General features: G+C 42.8%; 1 protein-coding gene across 2 annotated transcripts in view; it reads right to left on the bottom strand.

Annotated features, from left to right (window-relative positions):
- Window positions 1-1,116: 1,116 nt before the first annotated feature.
- PICALM (phosphatidylinositol binding clathrin assembly protein) overlaps window positions 1,117-17,705 on the bottom strand; it is a 79,525-nt gene continuing 62,936 nt past the window's right edge. The window contains exons 17-20 of one of the 2 annotated variants that reach the window (XM_015825107.1): window positions 17,245-17,344; window positions 12,411-12,470; window positions 11,139-11,243; window positions 1,117-1,958 (exon numbers count right to left, since the gene is read on the bottom strand). In XM_015825107.1, coding sequence (XP_015680593.1) covers window positions 1,944-1,958; window positions 11,139-11,243; window positions 12,411-12,470; window positions 17,245-17,344 — 280 coding nt within the window. In that variant the 3' untranslated portion in view covers window positions 1,117-1,943. Of the gene's footprint in view, window positions 1,959-3,127; window positions 3,213-11,138; window positions 11,244-12,410; window positions 12,471-17,244; window positions 17,345-17,705 lie in introns of those variants that run through there. The other variant, XM_015825116.1, reaches the window with a different exon arrangement.

Raw genomic sequence — 17,705 nt, forward strand, 5'->3', positions numbered from 1 at the left:
AGCTGTTGACCCTTTCACCACAGAAGTGCTTCCGTGCTTTGCAATAGTTTAGGACAAGGGTAGGCAACCTTGGCTCTTTTATGACTCGTGGACTTCAACTCCCAGAATTCCTGAGCCAACATGGCTCAGCTTGGTGACCTCTCCCTTTCCCCTCAGCATGGCTGGCTCAGGAATTCTGGGAGTTGAAGTCCACGAGTCATAAAAGAGCCAAGGTTGCCTATCCCTGGTTTAGGACTATTTATGAAGACCTCAGTCCAAACACCAAACATAGTATTACCTGCAGCAGCTGGTGACAATTTTTCTTCTCACTTACTGAATTTACACAATAGCTAAAGTTGCTATTTTTGCCCGGCAATCCTTACAGAAATAAATTTCACCCCCTCACAGATTCATACCGCAACTCAAAAGGTTTGTGGAAGCTGCATTTTATTTGAAAATCCACCTTTTTTGCTAACATACATATCTTAACGTTTTAAACAAAAATAGAATCTGCAGAGACAATGCAGCAAATATGCTTAATTCATGTACAGAATTGCTTTCATGCCCCCAGACTATCCTCCTTAAGGCCCCAAATGCCACCTAAACCGATAGGATGTATTTACATATAGCACCGATCCACAGTGCCGTTTTCAAATTCACCAAAGAACAAAAAGGGATTCCTATGTGTGCTGAGAATCCAGGGCGCCAGGAAGTCATCCCGAACGAGATGCGGTGGAGCTTCCCCTGGAGAACTTCATGGTGGGTTGTCCGTAGCAAGGACGCGACTTCCCTTCGGAGAGTTTTATTCCACTTCTTGGTACATGATTCAAACGCAGAAGTCTCTTTCCCCCCCCCACGTAATACACCAGAACTGTCCGCAGTTGCTTGCTTGTTTTGTTTTTCTTTTATACAGAGAAGGAAAGTCTTTGAAAGTGAAAGCAATTCCTCACATTCATTTGGAAAAGGCTGTTATGTCAAGTGTAAGATAAATGGCATGCCAAGCAAAAAGCAAGGAAAAGCTTTCTCAAAGCACCGAGGAGGACGCTGGTCGAAAAACAACCATGCTCCCACCAGTCAGCTGTTTCCGCCTCCCTTCCCCAAATCTTTAGCAGAACTGGCAACTCCGATCACTCTAATTGCTGGGGGGGGGGGTATTCAACAAGGGGCGGTTTTTTTCAGACCTTGGAACGTGCCCAATATTCTGCATGGCGGAGTGTGGATTGAGAATTGTCTGGAAATTGTTCCGGTGGATAAAAAAAAAATAATGAAAGGAAACGAACTCTAATGGGAGACCCAGAGTATACATCGGCATTCATTTCTCCACAGAGGAGGCTTTGTTGTGATACATTTGTTATTTAAACGGATAATCATAAATAAATACAAACAATAATACATAAAGGAATGTCTATGCAAACGGAATATATAATTCGGTGGGGTTGGGTTTTTTTTTTTCTTCTCCTTTTTAAGTTAAACTTTTCGGTATGGAGCCTAACGTTTGTGATGAATGGAGAGAGGAAGCTGCAGAATTACAGAGTTAGGATTCGATCCTCTAGAGAAAAGTCGCTGAAGGTAAGGAAATAAAATGTGTCCAGCTCTTCGTTCCAAAGAGCAGTTTCGAGAACGCTATTTAGCAGGATAGGCACCTTTTTTTATAGGTTACCCATCCAAGTTATAAAATAGGGGGTGGGAGTTACTAATATGTTAAGTTACCACAGGAGCGGGGGGGAGGGGGGAGTAGAAAAAAGATCCCACACCAAATTTGTGGCAATTCTTGGCTTTATACCACGCTGCAAGGTGCTGAGGTTGGCCGAGAGACCCACAACCGTTGTGGGCTTTGCATGATTTGAGTCTGTTCTACTGGAGAGCTGGAGAGACTTTCGTTTTGACTGAGCTGCAAAAAAGGGGGTTGGTCACTGAGCACGTGTCTTTTCTGGAACTTTCTCACTCCAAGCCATCTGGCATGACTACATGAACTGGATCTGAGAAAATAAAATGAAATCAGGATTAGCGTGTTGATATCTGTAGCTTGGGGTTGAACTATGAGGCTTCTTGGTGATTGTTTTCCTGTTGTAGACATTTCATTACCCAACTAGGTAACACCGTTAAGGGCCGCACTGATGTTACCCAGTTGCGGGATGAAACATCTGCAAGAAAGCAATGTCGGAGTGCACCAAAGAAGTCACAGGTCACCCTATCAATGTCAGCACACAACTCTTGTCTTAATTTCTTATCTCATCCCTTTGCTCCCCACATGTTTAATACCTAAAGGAAGCCTCCAAAGGATCTCTAATGCGGTCAACATCAGTCTACAACGAAAGATATAAATTATTGGGGGGGGGGGGGGGGAAACTGCCTTATGTTACACAAAGGTACAATTGGTTTCCATTCAACAGAGATGGAGGATGTGGCATAGCTGTGGCAGCTGTTTTATTTACGCCACCCTTCAGCCCAATGAGGAATTTATAATACAGGTGGCAACTCTGACAGATGCAGAAGATGGAGAAATGGAATCACAGGCACAGTGGGGTGACTCCTCGCACGAACTAATCCAACAACGTGATGGAAGGGCAAACAAAAACAACAACAACCATGTTCTTCTGGGAACCTAATAACACTAGAAAGAGATTTAATACTTGGGAGAATGACATTAATACTTGAATCCAGCCATTTACAATCTTTGTGTAGATCTATTTGGTATGTATTCAGGATACGCAACTGGAGAGATTCGGGTCTGTGGGACGTGGGGCTCACTTATTACACCTGGGAACACAGCAGAATAGGCTCTCAAGATACCAGCTGCGGGATCGGATTAAGATGTCCCTCCACATCCAACAATACCTACAAACCTGTATATTTTATTATTTTCAACCAACATCACATTGTTTTCAGAGTTTTAGCGGCAATGCTAAATGCTGGAAGCTTCCTTTCACACCATCGGGACACTTTGCTGGAGCCCCTGCTGGGCATCACATCAAAACCTCCAGACGTGCAATTTTGGGGAGACCTCCCCAACGCGAACAATATTTTGATGTGATCATGGTAAGGAGGGGCCCTCCGTTACGACAAAGGGGTTGTTCCTAGGAGGCAGCACCCAAGTGGCCAATGTCTCCCCCCCCCCCGCCCCAAAGTGAACATGCGATACCTAAATGGTCCTACAAGAAATCCTCTGCAAAGGGATCCTTTCCTGAAGGTCTGTGTGGACTCTGAGTGGATGGACTGGAGGCGGCAGACAGCTGGGAGAGAAGATGGCGGAAAGGGGGAGAGAGAGAGAGAGAGAGAGAGAAAGAAGGCCTCAATGACGGAACCAGGAAGGCAGGAAATGTAATGATGGAAGAGGTAGTTAGGAGACAAGGTAGTTACAGCAGAGGTGAACTGGTTAGAAGGAGACAAAAAAAAGAATCATGGCGTGAAAAGTTCATTTCTGCTTCCATCGTAGGGTAGTTAGAGGACATCAAAATAAAGATTCCCCTAGAAACAGGGAATGCAGTATTTGGATGTGGCTAGCAGAAAATGTTGACATCTCAACCAGTTAAAGGTGGCCCTCGACTTAACCATTCGTTTAGTGAACTAAGTTACAATAGCATTGAAAAAAGAGAGCTTATGCCTGGTTTTCTCATTAACGACTGTTGCAGTTTCCCCATGGTCATGTGATCAAGACTCAGATGCTTGGCAACTGGCGTGTGTCATGTGTCTGATTAACGAAACACTTCAAAGAACTTTCAGGCATTTTTTTAACCTAAAAGCCTTTATAATACAGGTGCAAATACTGTATATTCTTGCTTTGACAATATGCAGAACTGTCTGGTATTTCTGGGGTTAATACAGAGCAGAAGAGGGTGGGGGGGGGGGTAAAGTTAGGGAAAGAAAGAGGAAGGACAGTGCAACTGTCATAAACACAGTGTGTCTTTATGACAGTTGCACTGTGGGGGGGGGGTGTCATGTGATCACCATTGCCGACCTTCTGACAAACAAACTCAACGGGGAGGCCAGAGATTCACTGAAACAACTGTGTTATTAAAGCTGCAGTGATTCCCTTAACGGCTGTGGCAGGAAAGGTGGTAAAGTGGGGCAAAACTCATTTAACAACTGTCTTGCTTAGGGAAATTGTGGTCATAAGTCGAGGACAACCGGTAGTGGCCTGGCTAATTATCTCCATAAGGCCAAAACCAGAGATTCGCTTTCTAATTATCTCCATAAGGCCAAAACCAGAGATTCACTTTTTGTCTTTCAGCATTTGCCTAATGTGGTGTTAGATTTCAAAACTGCCTCAGGCATTAAAGACCTCAACCTTTCCTTATACATAGAAGGACAATGTACTTTGTAGAGCAGATATCAGCAACAAGAGGGGTGATACCAGCCTGGCTACAGATGGGTTATTTATTGGGTTCCAGAGTAAATACACCAAAAATGGATATTAAGAATGCAATGGAATTGATAACAGTAATAAAAAAGTTGGAAGGGACCTTGGAGGTCTTCAACCCCCTGCTCAGGCAGGAAACCCGATAGCATTTCAGACAAATGGCTGTCCAGTCTCTTCTTAAAAACTTCCAGTGTTGGAGCATTCACAACTTCTGGAGGCAGGTTGTTCCACTGGTTAATTGTTCTGACTGTCAGGAAGTTTCTCCTTAGTTCTAGGTTGCTTCTCTCCTTGATCAGTTTCCATCCGTTGCTTCCTGTCCTGCCCTCAGGTGCCTTGGAAAATAGCTTGACTCCCTCTTCTTTGGGGCAGCCCCTGAGATATTGGAAGACTGCTCTCATGTTATCCTTCGTCCTTCTCTTCATTAAACAATTAATGAATTAACAATAAACCATTGCTTATTTTGGTTTTGTCCCCTCAAGTGGCTATCTGCACCAACCTCTTTTCACTATGCCAGCTCTGCTTTTTTGATTTTATATTGAGGATTCTTCACGCCCAATGGGTAACATCCTCTACTTAAATTACAGGCAGAGACAGCACATCAACAAAAGGCCTCTACAATCACTTCCTGCCTTTCACCGTAGTAGCCGAAACTATTCGACCTACGTGTGTGTTTGTACAGGGAAAGGAGAATTAAAAAAAAAAGAGGACAGATGTAAAATTCTGGAAGAAGGATATATTTTAAAAAATAGAGCAAGAATTACAGCAAACTGGCAGAGTGCCTTCTTCTCATTTGGATGGTTTCCAGGCTTAGCATTTGGCAAGTCAAGTTAAAAGGAACAAATCTGCCCGACAGATCTGTAACCAGACCGAATCGGCCAGGGTGGACAACATTTTCATGTCCAAAATATACACAACTCAGGGTTCCTTCTGGGAATCAAAGACTGCAAGCTGGGTAGAGCTACATTACAGGGAGTCCTCGAGTTATGACTGTAATGGACCCTGCCCATGATGATGGTATGACCTTGTGATCATAAATCAGGTCACCCTTGTGACCTAGCAACAGAAATAGCACTTAGACTTACATACCACTTCACGGTGCTTTACAGCTCTCTCTAAGCGGTTTATACAGTCAGCATATTTGCCCCCAACAATCTGGGTCCTCAGGTTATCAGCCTCGGAAAGATGGAAGGCTGAGTCAACCTTGAGCCGGTCAGGATCGAACTCCTAGCAGTCGGCAGAGTTAGCCTGCAATACTGCATTCTAACCACTGTGCCACAACCACTGCGCCACCACGACCCTTTCCGGTGGTGGTGGTGAAGCAAATGCTGGTTTTTGACCAAAGTGTCGTAAAATGCAGTCACGTGACTACAGATTGTTACAAAATGGTCATGAATGTGGGCTGGCTGCCCAGTGCTCAAAGGTCATGTGACCGTGGAGGGTGGAAGCACCAGAACTTTGAATTTGGGTCATAAGCATCGACACCCCCGCCCGGGAGGTCCATTTTTAACTTCAAATGGTCACTAAGCAACCGGTTGAGGTCTACCTGCATCGCTTGTGATACGCTTGTTTTGGGTTTACGTGACAGTTTTCATCAGTTCTGAATAATCTTTATTAAAAAAGAGTTCAAAGGCTACAACAATGGAAGTTAAGGAATATATACAGCCCAGAGGACAAAACTCTTTATCCAAGAGTAGGCAGTACTGGCTAATAGATAGGCAATCCTATTGGTTTTGCTGCAATTTTTGAACCTTAAGACAATGAAATTAACATTGAAACCCTTATTTCCAGATTTGGCACTTTTACATGCCCAAGCCTACGTACTGCTTACTCAGATATGTTCTGTGAGACAGTTTCAAGGTTAATCTACTACAAACAACACAACTGGAGACTATTCCAACTGGGGTTGGACTGGAAGACCTCCTAAGGCAGGGGTAGGCAACCTTGGCTCTTTTATGACTCGTGGACTTCAACTCCCAGAATTCCTGAGCCAACATGGCTCAGCTTGGAAACCTCTCCCTTTCCCCTCAGCATGGCTGGCTCAGGAATTCTGGGAGTTGAAGTCCACGAGTCATAAAAGAGCCACGGTTGCCTACCCCTGTCCTAAGGGCTCTTCCAAGCTTGTTATTCTATATTATTCTATATTCTAAGATACCTCTGTATTTCTCAAGATTAACATGCTATTAGAGTAACTGCACAAGTTAGGTGAAGGGAAGGGAATTTTTTTTCCCTGTTGCTGTTCTGGGGCCTTTTAAAGACAATTCCCCTTATGTTTATAGTCTTATAGTTCAAAACTATAAGCAGATATTATCAATATGCCAAAGTGGTTCTCTGCTCCATGTCAACTGTCAAGACATAATTTGCTTTCTGCTAGAAATAGGCTAGTTATGTTTAGAATATAATCTACAAGTGGGTCCAAGGTATTTAAAGCCTGGCTTAATCCTTCCTACCCATGGCAACTGTCTTCCAAACAGCAGTCCCATATTGGCATTTGTTTAAAGTAAACATTTTAGTCATACGTATACATAATAGTTCAGTAACACTGAATGTGGGAAGGTGGAACACAATTCTATTAAAAGCACTCAAATTGCCCCAAATACCTAAAAATATCACTCTGATCCAAGCTTTCCCATGGGACTTTTAATTCCTTCCATGTTCTGGTTCCAGCACAGGATATCAACTTCATCAGGAGAGTGAAACAAAATTACATGCATCTGCTCCTTTGCCTTTGATAGCATGAATGCTTGTATGAGGTTTCTTTCATCTAGGCATCTCCCTTGGATGAGGAAAGGGCTTAAAGGAAAAGAAAACACATCAACGCACCCCCAACCTGGTTTAAGTCAGCCATGAAAACCTGGCTTTGGCCCATGCCCTAGGCTAGGAAATGCAGCAGACCCATTTGGGCGAAAATGTAGTGTTAAAGATGATTTTATTACTGTCTGGAGCAACCTTGGACATTTCCAGGCATGTGGACTTCAGCCTCCAGTACTGTCATCATTGGTCCTGCTGGCTTTGGAATTCTGGGAATTGAAGTCCACTCTCCTGGGAAATTCCCTTGGGGACCCTGGTCTGGAGGGTTATTGCTTTTTTCTCTGGTTTATGATGTTTTTGACTGTTTTTAATATTCTATACCAGTGGTGGCGAACCTATGGCACGGGTGCCAGAGGTGGCACTCGGAGCCCTCTCTGTGGGCACACATGCCGTTGCCCCAGCCTTGCCTCCCCCTGCGACCACCTCCTCACCAGTAGCCCCCCCTGGAGAGTCGCCCCCGAGCGTGGCCCACGCAGAGTAGCGCAGCCAAGGGCATGGCAGCCAGGCAGCGTAAACAAGTCTCTGCCCTCACGCCCCATTGTGCACAGTTGATGCTGCGGGGCGCGGGCAGAGGGCGTGGCCACCATGGCGCTGCTGGGCTGCCTGGGTGATCTGCGGCGGGCCCTGTAGGTGGTGAGTGGCCCTGCAGGCAGGCGGTGTGGGGGCGGGGCAGGGGTGGAGCAGGGGCGGAGCCAGTTTTTGGGCACTCGGTCTCTAAAACAGTGATGGCGAACCTTTTAGAGACCGAGTGCCCAAAAACTGGCCCCGCCCCCGCTCCACCCCCTGCCCCGCGCCCCTGCTTTGCCCCCCCATCCCCCATCCCACCTGCCCACAGGATCACTCACCGCCTCCAGGGCCCGCCGCAGATCGCCCAGGCAGCCCAGCAGAGCTATGGCGGCCACACCCTCTGCCCGCGCCCTGCAGCATCAACTGCATGATGGGGTGTGAGGGCAGAGCCTTGTCTACGCTGCCTGGCTGCCGTGTCCTTGGCTGCGCTGCTCCGTGTGGGTCACCCTTGGAGGCGACTCTCCTTCAGGGGGGCTGCTGTAGAGGGGTCGTGGGGGGAGGCGAGACTGGGGCAACGGCACGTGTGCCCACAGAGAGGGCTCCGAGTGCCGCCTCTGGCACCCATGCCATAGGTTCGCCACCACTGCTCTAAAAGGTTCACCATCACTGTTCTACACCCATCTAAAGTCTTTAGGGAGCTGCGCAGCCTTAGAAGTTTGATAAATGAATAAACAAGCTTACATTATCCACAATTACTTGCTTAGAGTTCGGTAATTGATACAATTTCCTTGTGCGTTCAGTCTATTTGTCATATGCTCTGCTCCATTCCTCTCCTCTCCTCTTCCTAATACAAATTTCCTTAGCCTGAACAGAAAGGGCGAACCTTTTGCTGTTAGGAAGCCATCAGTAATTCACAAATGGCTCTTGCTGTGAGAGCTGATGTTGGAGAACTTTGGCAGCAAAGGGGCTGAGAGAAGACAAGGCCTTTATCAAAACACAATGCAGGTGTTTTCCACCTGCAAGACCAGGAAACAAGTGGCAAGAAGGTTGTTACCGTGCTGGGTCAAAAGAGTCATTAGAACAGGGGCCTTCAAACTTGGCCCTTTTAGGACTTGTGGACTTCAACTCCCAGAATTCCTCAGCCAGCGTGCCTGGCTGAGGAATTCTGGGAGTTGAAGTCCACAAGTCCTAAAAGGGCCAAGTTTGAAGACCCCTGCATTAGAAGTTAAACCTTGGGGATGTTTTAAATAGAGGATAGGAAGGCCTAATTTTGCCGTATCCGAGCGTCCTTATTATAAGAGCTTCTTCGATTGAAACATCTAAGTTTTGACTTTTCTGCTCTTGGCCCCTGAGCCATGGTTGAGATATTTTCTGTTATGCTCTGGATGAAGCCGTGATAGTAGCAGTTACTGAACCCGGTCACGTTTATATCCTCCTATAAGCGCCCTTAAATGCAAAAACTTGTCTGTAGATCAGGACCACACAGGATAGGAACTGTACTACAACTGGAGAGAAGCAGATGGAGATGGAAGAGAACAGAATGAGGAAACTCTGTGGAAGTTTAATGAAGGAAGAGAGAGGGACATGCCATGAAGGTCCCCTTTCAGTTCCATGGCAAATGGTGAAAATTCCAGACTCATTCACTCCAGTTGCTCTGCTCTGGGCTAATATATTTAGTTCACGTAACATTGAAAGTTCACCCATGCATGCAGCTTCACTAACAAAAGACCTGCCAACACCAACGGGTGTTCCAAAAGGAACAACTCCTTCAAAACTCTAAGGCAGGCCCAGTAGAGGCGACACTCAGCCAGCAAATAGGCCTTCACAACAAGCCTTTGTTCCCTCACCAAGAAACTCTAATAAATCTGACATCGATGAAGCCAAACCAAGAGCAATGAGGAACCACAAATGGTTTAATTCCAGGGCAAACCCAGAGAATGCTTCCACTAAGGGTATGCTTCAAATAACAACAGCTGATTTGCTTATTCTTAAGTACACAGCCAGGATCAATCCAAGAATTTAGAAAGGGCGCAGGTTACGAATTACGAGAATTACGAGTTACGAGAAGGAATAGCTCATGACTGAGCCTTCCAAGATATATCCTATCTGTGAAAATACTGCTGGCATCAAATCTTTTTTTATTTTATTTTGGATAGTCTAAGGACAATTTTAGTTTGATAGTATAAAGCAGGGGTGTCCAATCTTGGCAACTTTAAGACCTGTGGACCAACTCCGACCTGCGGACTTCAGCATTGCTGGCTGGGGAATTCTGGAAGTTGAAGTCCACAAGTCTTGACGTTCCCAAGGTTGGACAACCCTGCTGGAAAGCTCTACAGTAGGGGTCTTCAAACTTGGCACTTTTAAGACTTGTGGACTTCAACTCCCAGAATTCCTCAGCCATCATGGCTGGTTGAGGAATTCTGGGAGTTGAAGTCCACAGGTCTTAAAGTTGCTAAGTTTGTAGGCCCCTGCTCTACAGTATCTACTTCCCTCTGAAGATCTAAATCAGGGGTGTCAAACTGCCGGCCCATGGGCCGGACGCATCATCCAGAAGCCGCGCGCCACCCCATTACCGGCAATGGCAAAACCGTCCTGATACGTTGTGTGACGTCATGTGACGTCGCGAGTTTGACATGTCTAATCTAAATAGACAAAAGCCCTCCCAATGTGCATCAGGATCTCTATCTTATCATTTCAGGTTTCAGCACCTTCCACGTGTTTTACAAAAGCTTAAGGAAGCAAGTTTGTGAACACAGAGACACCACAGAATTAAGTACCATCTTGATTTAAGAACGCCTCCAAGGGGAACTTTTTCACATTCTCACATAAGGGAGGAATAAAAATGGAACATTCCCTTTTTTATAAATAAGAAACCCCAAGTGTGCAATGACATCAGTACAATGAGAGGACACTGTACACATCCAAACCAGGTTAATACTTTAAGCCTCAGAAGTACAAACCTTATATTTCAACTGGATAGTGAGACCCATTTCTTTGTAATTTTCCTTTTAATACATCCCCTAGAAATATATATTATTTGTTCATTTTAATAATTCCACTGGTGCCTCCTCGGCTTCAACTTCTCTGACAGAAGAAAAATACTATTGTTCTTTATGAATTCATTTAGGAATTAATGGGCTCTGTTTTGTGCAGTTATTCTTTCTTTCTTGTGCCAGGTTCACTGTAAGCTCCCCAATCATTTGATTGTCATCTCAGAACTTGCGTCAGTGGGACCTCTTTTGAACAATTCTCATCCCAGATCTCTGGAGTCTTCTGGGGTATAATAAGCTTTCTTGAGACCCATTTGGACTATTCCATCTGGCTCAGAATGAAAGCCGTCTTAGATCAGAAACTAGTTTAACATTTGAACCAGATACGTCTAGTTTAATACGCCACGTATTAAAAATATTCAACTGATTTCATCCTTCTCAACAGAGGTTCTTCCTTCTACTTTCAGGGCTACAGAGTGCAAATTAAAACCTACCTGTGCTCCTGATATAGGACCAAAAGGATTTGGAGGTCTCATGACAGGCTGGCTGTATATTAAAGTTGGCTGCGTCATTACTGGTACTCCTCCCATTTGGGATGGCTAAGAATGCAGAACAGCACAGAATTAATGTTATGAAATAAAATAAAATAAAATGATGACATGCCCACGAAGAGTATGCTTTGAACCATCATCTTCTGTTAACAAGACAGTAGAATATTTATGATAAGAGCAGGATGGCTTAGCCCAGGGGCCTTGAAACTTGGCCCTTTTATGACTTGTGGACTTCAACGCCCAGAATTCCTCAGCCAGGCACGCTGGCTGAGGAATTCTGGGAGTTGAAGTCCACAAGTCATAAAAGGGCCAAGTTTGAAGACCCCTGCTGTATATGCTCATAGACAGGGGTCTCTCCAAGACTTGTGGACTTCAACTCCCAGCATGGCTGGCTGAGGAATTCTGGGAGTTGAAGTCCACAAGTCATAAAAGGGCCAAGTTTCAAGGCCCCTGGCTTAGCCATTAGAGCTACCACAAAGAAGTCACTGGAAACTGTCATTTTTGTTGGCGGGGATTTTTCCCTACATAACCTCTCTGTCCTTTTAGGCAGGGATCTCCAAACTTGGCAACTTTAAGACCCGTGGACTTCAACTCCCAAAATTCCCATGCTGGCTAGAGAATTCTGGGAGATGAAGTCCACGAGTCTTAAAGTTGCCAAGTTTGGAGACCCCTGCTTTTAGGAATGGCCAACAAGAATCTGCTTTGGGTTTCCAAAAAGTAAGAGGCAAAAAAAATTAGCTCCAACCCAGAAGATACATACAAAATCTTTTTCACCATGTTTGTCCACGCATCATTTTAAGGTATTCTTATTCAGAAAGTACTTTTTTCATTTCAGTTGTAATAACTGAGCCTGATTGTTAATGTTTCTTATACCACCCATCTGTTTCAAGTTAAATCTAATTTTAGCTGTACATTTGTACAAATTCTGGAGTACATCTGGAAGGTATTAGAAGACTGGAAGCAAAAGAGTCTATTATTTCTTCAACTGGACTCCCACTTTTCCATCAAAATGTGCTCAAAGTAGTTTACCATGAGTGATTTTCCTAGCAAACTGAGATCACAAACCAGGAAAAAACCAGAAGTGATCTTGGCCATTGGGTATGTGGCATCTTGTCACAGAACAGTCTTCTTCCATAAACACACAAACAAGCACAATTAATATACTGGGAGGGGATGTCTACAAATTAATGCTCCTCAAATACAAACTTTACTGACCATCCCGTATCCCATCATTCCCGTTGGCGTTGTAGCAGGATAGGCCATGACAGGCGGTGCCTAATGGGAAAAGCATACCGTTAATTTGCTCTTTTTTAGCCTTGTGTTTTTATAGGTTTTAACTTTTTTTAATAACAACAATAATTGTTCTGTGTAGCTTAAGAGTATACACCTAGAATCCCTTGTTTGTGAGATAGGCAGCAACAAAGACCACGTAAACTTGATGAACAAATGGATAAATAAATAAATCCCCAAAGAAGAAACAATTTTTTTGTACCTTGACAAAAGACACAAGTTGATTTTATGCTGGTTTTTATTGTTAACTGGGGCTCTAATATTTTTGAGGGGAGATCGCTCTCCCCAAAGTCTAGTAACTGGGACAAGATAAAAGAATTGTGAATTAACACAATTATTGAACTGTTTATCTGACAATACTCTTGTATGACCTCCATTACCGGCTGAATCTCAACTGGCAACTCCATAATTTATTAGAATAATCAATTACTGATTAAAACAAGCAGTTTGGGACTGCTGTTCTTTTTAAGCTCCAAAGCAGAGTTGACAGATACATGAGATCACAGGTTAGTGCTGGTCCAGGTCAATATGGGAATCTCCACAGAGCTGGCAATTCCAACTTACTACCTTAAATGATTAAATTTTAGGTAGGAAGTTTACCAAAACATTAACAATTGCTCAATGAATCCCTGAAACTCCAGGAAAATGAACCCCCAATTTGATGGACTTTAGACAATTATTAGATGACTTATCAGGTATTTGCATAAAGTTCAACAACTATATGCCAGCACACATGTATTCTGAGTTTTTTCCTCCATGTCACTGCCAGTTAATATTGACAAGGTGTTTTGCAAGACGTGTGCCTTTACATTTTTTAGCATGCTAACCTACATAGCTTAGGCATGAATATCCTTAATTTTATATTAATTTTGGGACATGTGCTACAGTTTATGTGCTATCTGCCTCTTGATGTCATCTGCTGTCATATTTAACTGACATTCAGGAATATTGTGAATTCCCTTCCTCTTTCATGGTTCATTTAAACCAAGTTTCATAACACATCAAAAATAGAAGCATTTTCAAACAAAAATCCTACAAAATTCTCCATAGTCAAAATCCTTGTATACATTTCTCTTTGCAAGCAACAGTGTTTAAGAGTAATTTATCAACATATGTCATTTTCTCCTCCTTCTGATCAATAATAATTGATCAATAATAATAATCCTGCAATTTTTGGTCAATTATCGGAAAAGATAGCTTTAATGAACTTTAATGCAAAAATCCTACAAAGAGACCAATGGCTCCATAAAATGGCAAGCAGAAAAAACACATGTGCAGTATAGACGGGTAGAGTCATTTTGCTATGCAAAGTTTTCTGAATTTAGAGGAATAGAGGCATGTGTTATACCCATAATTTTATAAGAAATTCAACTGTCTGAAAAAGATTTTCCAACAAGATAAAAGTGAATGAAGGAAAACCTACAGTTTTTCCTATGGATTATACTAGATAGATAGATAGATAGATAGATAGATAGATAGATAGATAGATAGATAGATAGATAGATAGGTAGGTAGGTAGGTAGGTAGGTAGGTAGGTAGGTAGGTAGGTAGGTAGGTAGGTAGGTAGATAACTTTTATTGTCATTTTTTACTGTGGGCACAATGACACACATTAAAATGAAATTTAGCTGCTTGCTCTCAAAGTGTATGGAATCCAACTGGCTATTATTTACCATGATTAATGAAATGGCAGTGATTACTATTAACATAACCAAAGAAACAAAATACTGTATATATTGCATATACACGGCCATACATTTACTCATTTTCAACTGTTTTAAGGTGTTTTAAGATTTTTTTCTCCATGAAAAGATTACAGGGAAAGACCAATAATGATAAGGAAAGTAAAACCAAATGGGCTTAAGTATGATGTTCCAAACGAAAGAGCTGAAGAATTAAAGTTACTATGATTTTTGATGTATGGAAATTCAGCCGTAAGTGTCACATATAGAGCAGATTGAATTAACCAGAAGATAATCTAAAGGCAAAAACTTCTTTCAGTTAAACTTACCTCAGAAACAGGCAATGCTCAACTTACAACCATTTGTTTAATGACTGTTCAAAAGGGCATCAAAAAAGTGACTTATAACCTTTTTTTTTTTACTCTTATGACTGTTGCAGCATCTCCGTGGTCACATGATCAAAACCTGGACGCTTGGCAACTGACTCATATTTATGACGGGTTGTGGGGTTCCGGGGTTACGTGATCCCCTTTTACGACCTTCTGACAAGCAAAGTCAGTGGGGAATCCAGATTCACTTAACAACCGTGTTACTGACTTAACAACTGCAGTGATTCACTTAATAACCCTAGCAAGAAAGGTCGTAAAATGGGGCAAATCTCACTTAGCCAATGTCTCACTTAGCTTCACGTTGTGGTAGTAAGTTGAGGACTACCTGTTAGGATTTAGAATATAAAGTATTTAGAGACTTCATTCTTTAGCTCTTGTCAATACTTATGAACAATTAGATAGTCCGTTTGTGGATTATTATTTTTTGAAAAAATTATCATTAATGAACTTTTTTTTAGTGGAATGAGATAGCACACGGTGCAGATCAAACCCTTTTGAATCACCTCAGCAAACATGGGAAATATCACTCTATTCGGTGATATTTTAGAACATATTGGTCTCTCCCTCTTTGAAATCAAGTACTATGGTGGGTGGGAGTGGAAAGAAGCTTGTGAGATTTCATGCAATTATTTGTACGCACAAATGCCTTTTTTTCATTTAATTTATTCAAATTCAAATGCACTTAAAAAGGCAATGCGGAGGCAACACATCAGCTAATTGGGCAGCAAACGACAGAGTTAAAGCAGGAAAATAATTGTGAATATTTCTTCATGCCATTCTTGGCTTCAAAAGGGTGCCCTTAAAATCTGGATATATTAGAAGCTGCTCAAAATTTCCATCATGCCCAAATATCTTAACAGAAGTGTGCAATAGCAGGTTTATGAGATTCTGCTGTAGTGGTTAATATCAGCATGCCAATCGGATTGGGGGAAAAAAAAGAGAGAGGCTGCAGGTTTTGTTCACTTACGTATTGTGGAAAATGCATGCCATTCTGTTTTTCCCCCGGAAGAACAATTACACAATGCAATAACACTGGATTAGAAATGATTACTTACACAACAGAATATACACAAAGCATTTTGGTTACAAGTGTGCTTAGCAACCCTGAGGAGCACATTCTTGTAAACCAATAAGACGTTTAGCAAAAACAAGGAAATTAACAAGATTGATAAATCTGTGACAGAACGTATAACGTAATCTATTGTCGGCAAGTTTGTCACATTTCTGACATACTGGACTCCAGTAATTTATGACAAAACACTGACGAGAAAATGAGACAACATAGTGTTAAAGCAGAAGATTAAAGCAAAACACTACTTTTTCCGATCCCAATAGGTCATGAAAACTCAAAACTTTGCATATGGTATAACACAAAGCCTAAATTACACCCATGTTTCCTATAAAACTATTTCATTCCCATATTTGTGATCTGTAAGAATATTGGGGTTTTTTTTTAAGACTTGGTTTTAAATTTAAAGTTATTGCACAATTTACTTGGAAGCCTCAGTCTTCATTCAGGTATGAAAAGTTAGGGCAGGGCTAGACGTTGTGATGGTCACAAGGATTTCTTTGTTGTATTAAGTCCTACAAGAACTGGATCCTGGCCCAGAAAAGTTGGAAGGACTCATCACGATTGCTTCCACAGCTAATTTCCCCTTTCTGAAATGGTTTAGAAATATTTCTTGATGACCAAGAGTTGGGGAGGTCAAGGATAGGTTTAAGAAGGGGAGGCTTCCCCAAACTTCAGTCACCCCCCCCCTTTTTTTTTTTTAGCAAAACATGCCTGGAAGGCTTTTTAGTTTAGCCTTCACATTAAAACACAACTATAACAACTGCATGTTCTTTTATGATTGTATTTTTGTGCCTCTTCTTTCCTTGTTCTGTTCATTAAGATACTATATTGTATTCTTAGAGCAAATACTGCCTTAAGAATATTCAGATACAGGTGGTCCTCGCATAATGGCTGCTCATTCAGTGAGCATTTGAACATAAGTCAGCGCTGAACCAGTGGTGCTTACAACCAGCCATTGCAACATCCCCATAGATGTGTGATCGTGATCTGGGCCTGGATTTCTGTCACAGCATCCCACAGTTATATGATTGTGATTTGTGACCTTCCCTGCCAGCTTCCCACAAGCAAAGGCAAGAGAAATACCCCTCCCCTTCTTTTTAAACAAAAGATAAGACTTTGAATGTGCCTTTTAAGGCTACTGCTGATGTTAACTTCAAATTGGGTATTTATCAGCCACTATGAAATGTCCTGAATCTAATCCAAAAGAGAACCTTTGTAATTTGGATAGCCAGGTTTTCTAGAGTACATAACCAGAATTCTTGATGATACATTATATACCCAGAATACAATTTAAGCTGCTGGATTCATGAAGCTCCCTATGGCAGCGGTCTCCAACCTTTGCGGCTTGGTGGCCCAGCTGGAGGGGGGGGAGCAAGAGGGGAACTGGGCCTCATGAGCGGCAGGCCGGCGTGCACACGCATGCAGCTCAACTTGCAGAATATGAGCTGTGTGCGCACGTGCATGTGTGCCAGCCTGATGCTCCTGTAAGTCAAGCTGCACAAGTGTGCATGTGCACTGGTGCTTGCCGGTTGCGTGGCCCAATTCCGAATTGGCCACGGCCCAGTAGTGGGTTGTGGCCCAGGGGTTGTGGCCCCCTGCCCTGTGACAATTGCTTACCATGGTTGGAGCATTCCAAGCAGTGGTCGGTGCAATTTTGGGCTGCCAATTGGAACCGCCTGTTAGTTTCTTTTCTCCTGGCTGGGTCCAGTTTACATCACTATAAATAAATGTTCACGATATTAAAACTCAGATGTATTCACATTAGAAAAAAAAACACATGTATTCACGTTAGAAAAGTATGAGATAGCTCCTCTCCTGTCTCTTCGGATAGTCCTTGACTTACATTCGTTCAGTGATGGTTCGAAATTACGACAGCGCTGAAAAAAGTGACTTATGATGATTTTTCAGTTTTACGACTGTTGCCGCATCCTCAGGGTCAAGGGATCAAAATTCAGACGCCTGGCAACTGGCTCGTATTTATGACGGTTGTAGTGTTCCTAGGGGTCACGTGATCCCCTTTTGCAAACCTTCTGACAAGCAAAGTCAATGGGGAAGCCAGGTTGGCTTTACAACCCTGT

Source organism: Protobothrops mucrosquamatus, unplaced genomic scaffold (genome assembly GCF_001527695.2).
Source record: "Protobothrops mucrosquamatus isolate PMUCROS unplaced genomic scaffold, P.Mucros_1.0 scaffold_197, whole genome shotgun sequence".
In the NCBI taxonomy this organism is placed as follows: Eukaryota; Metazoa; Chordata; class Lepidosauria; order Squamata; family Viperidae; genus Protobothrops; species Protobothrops mucrosquamatus.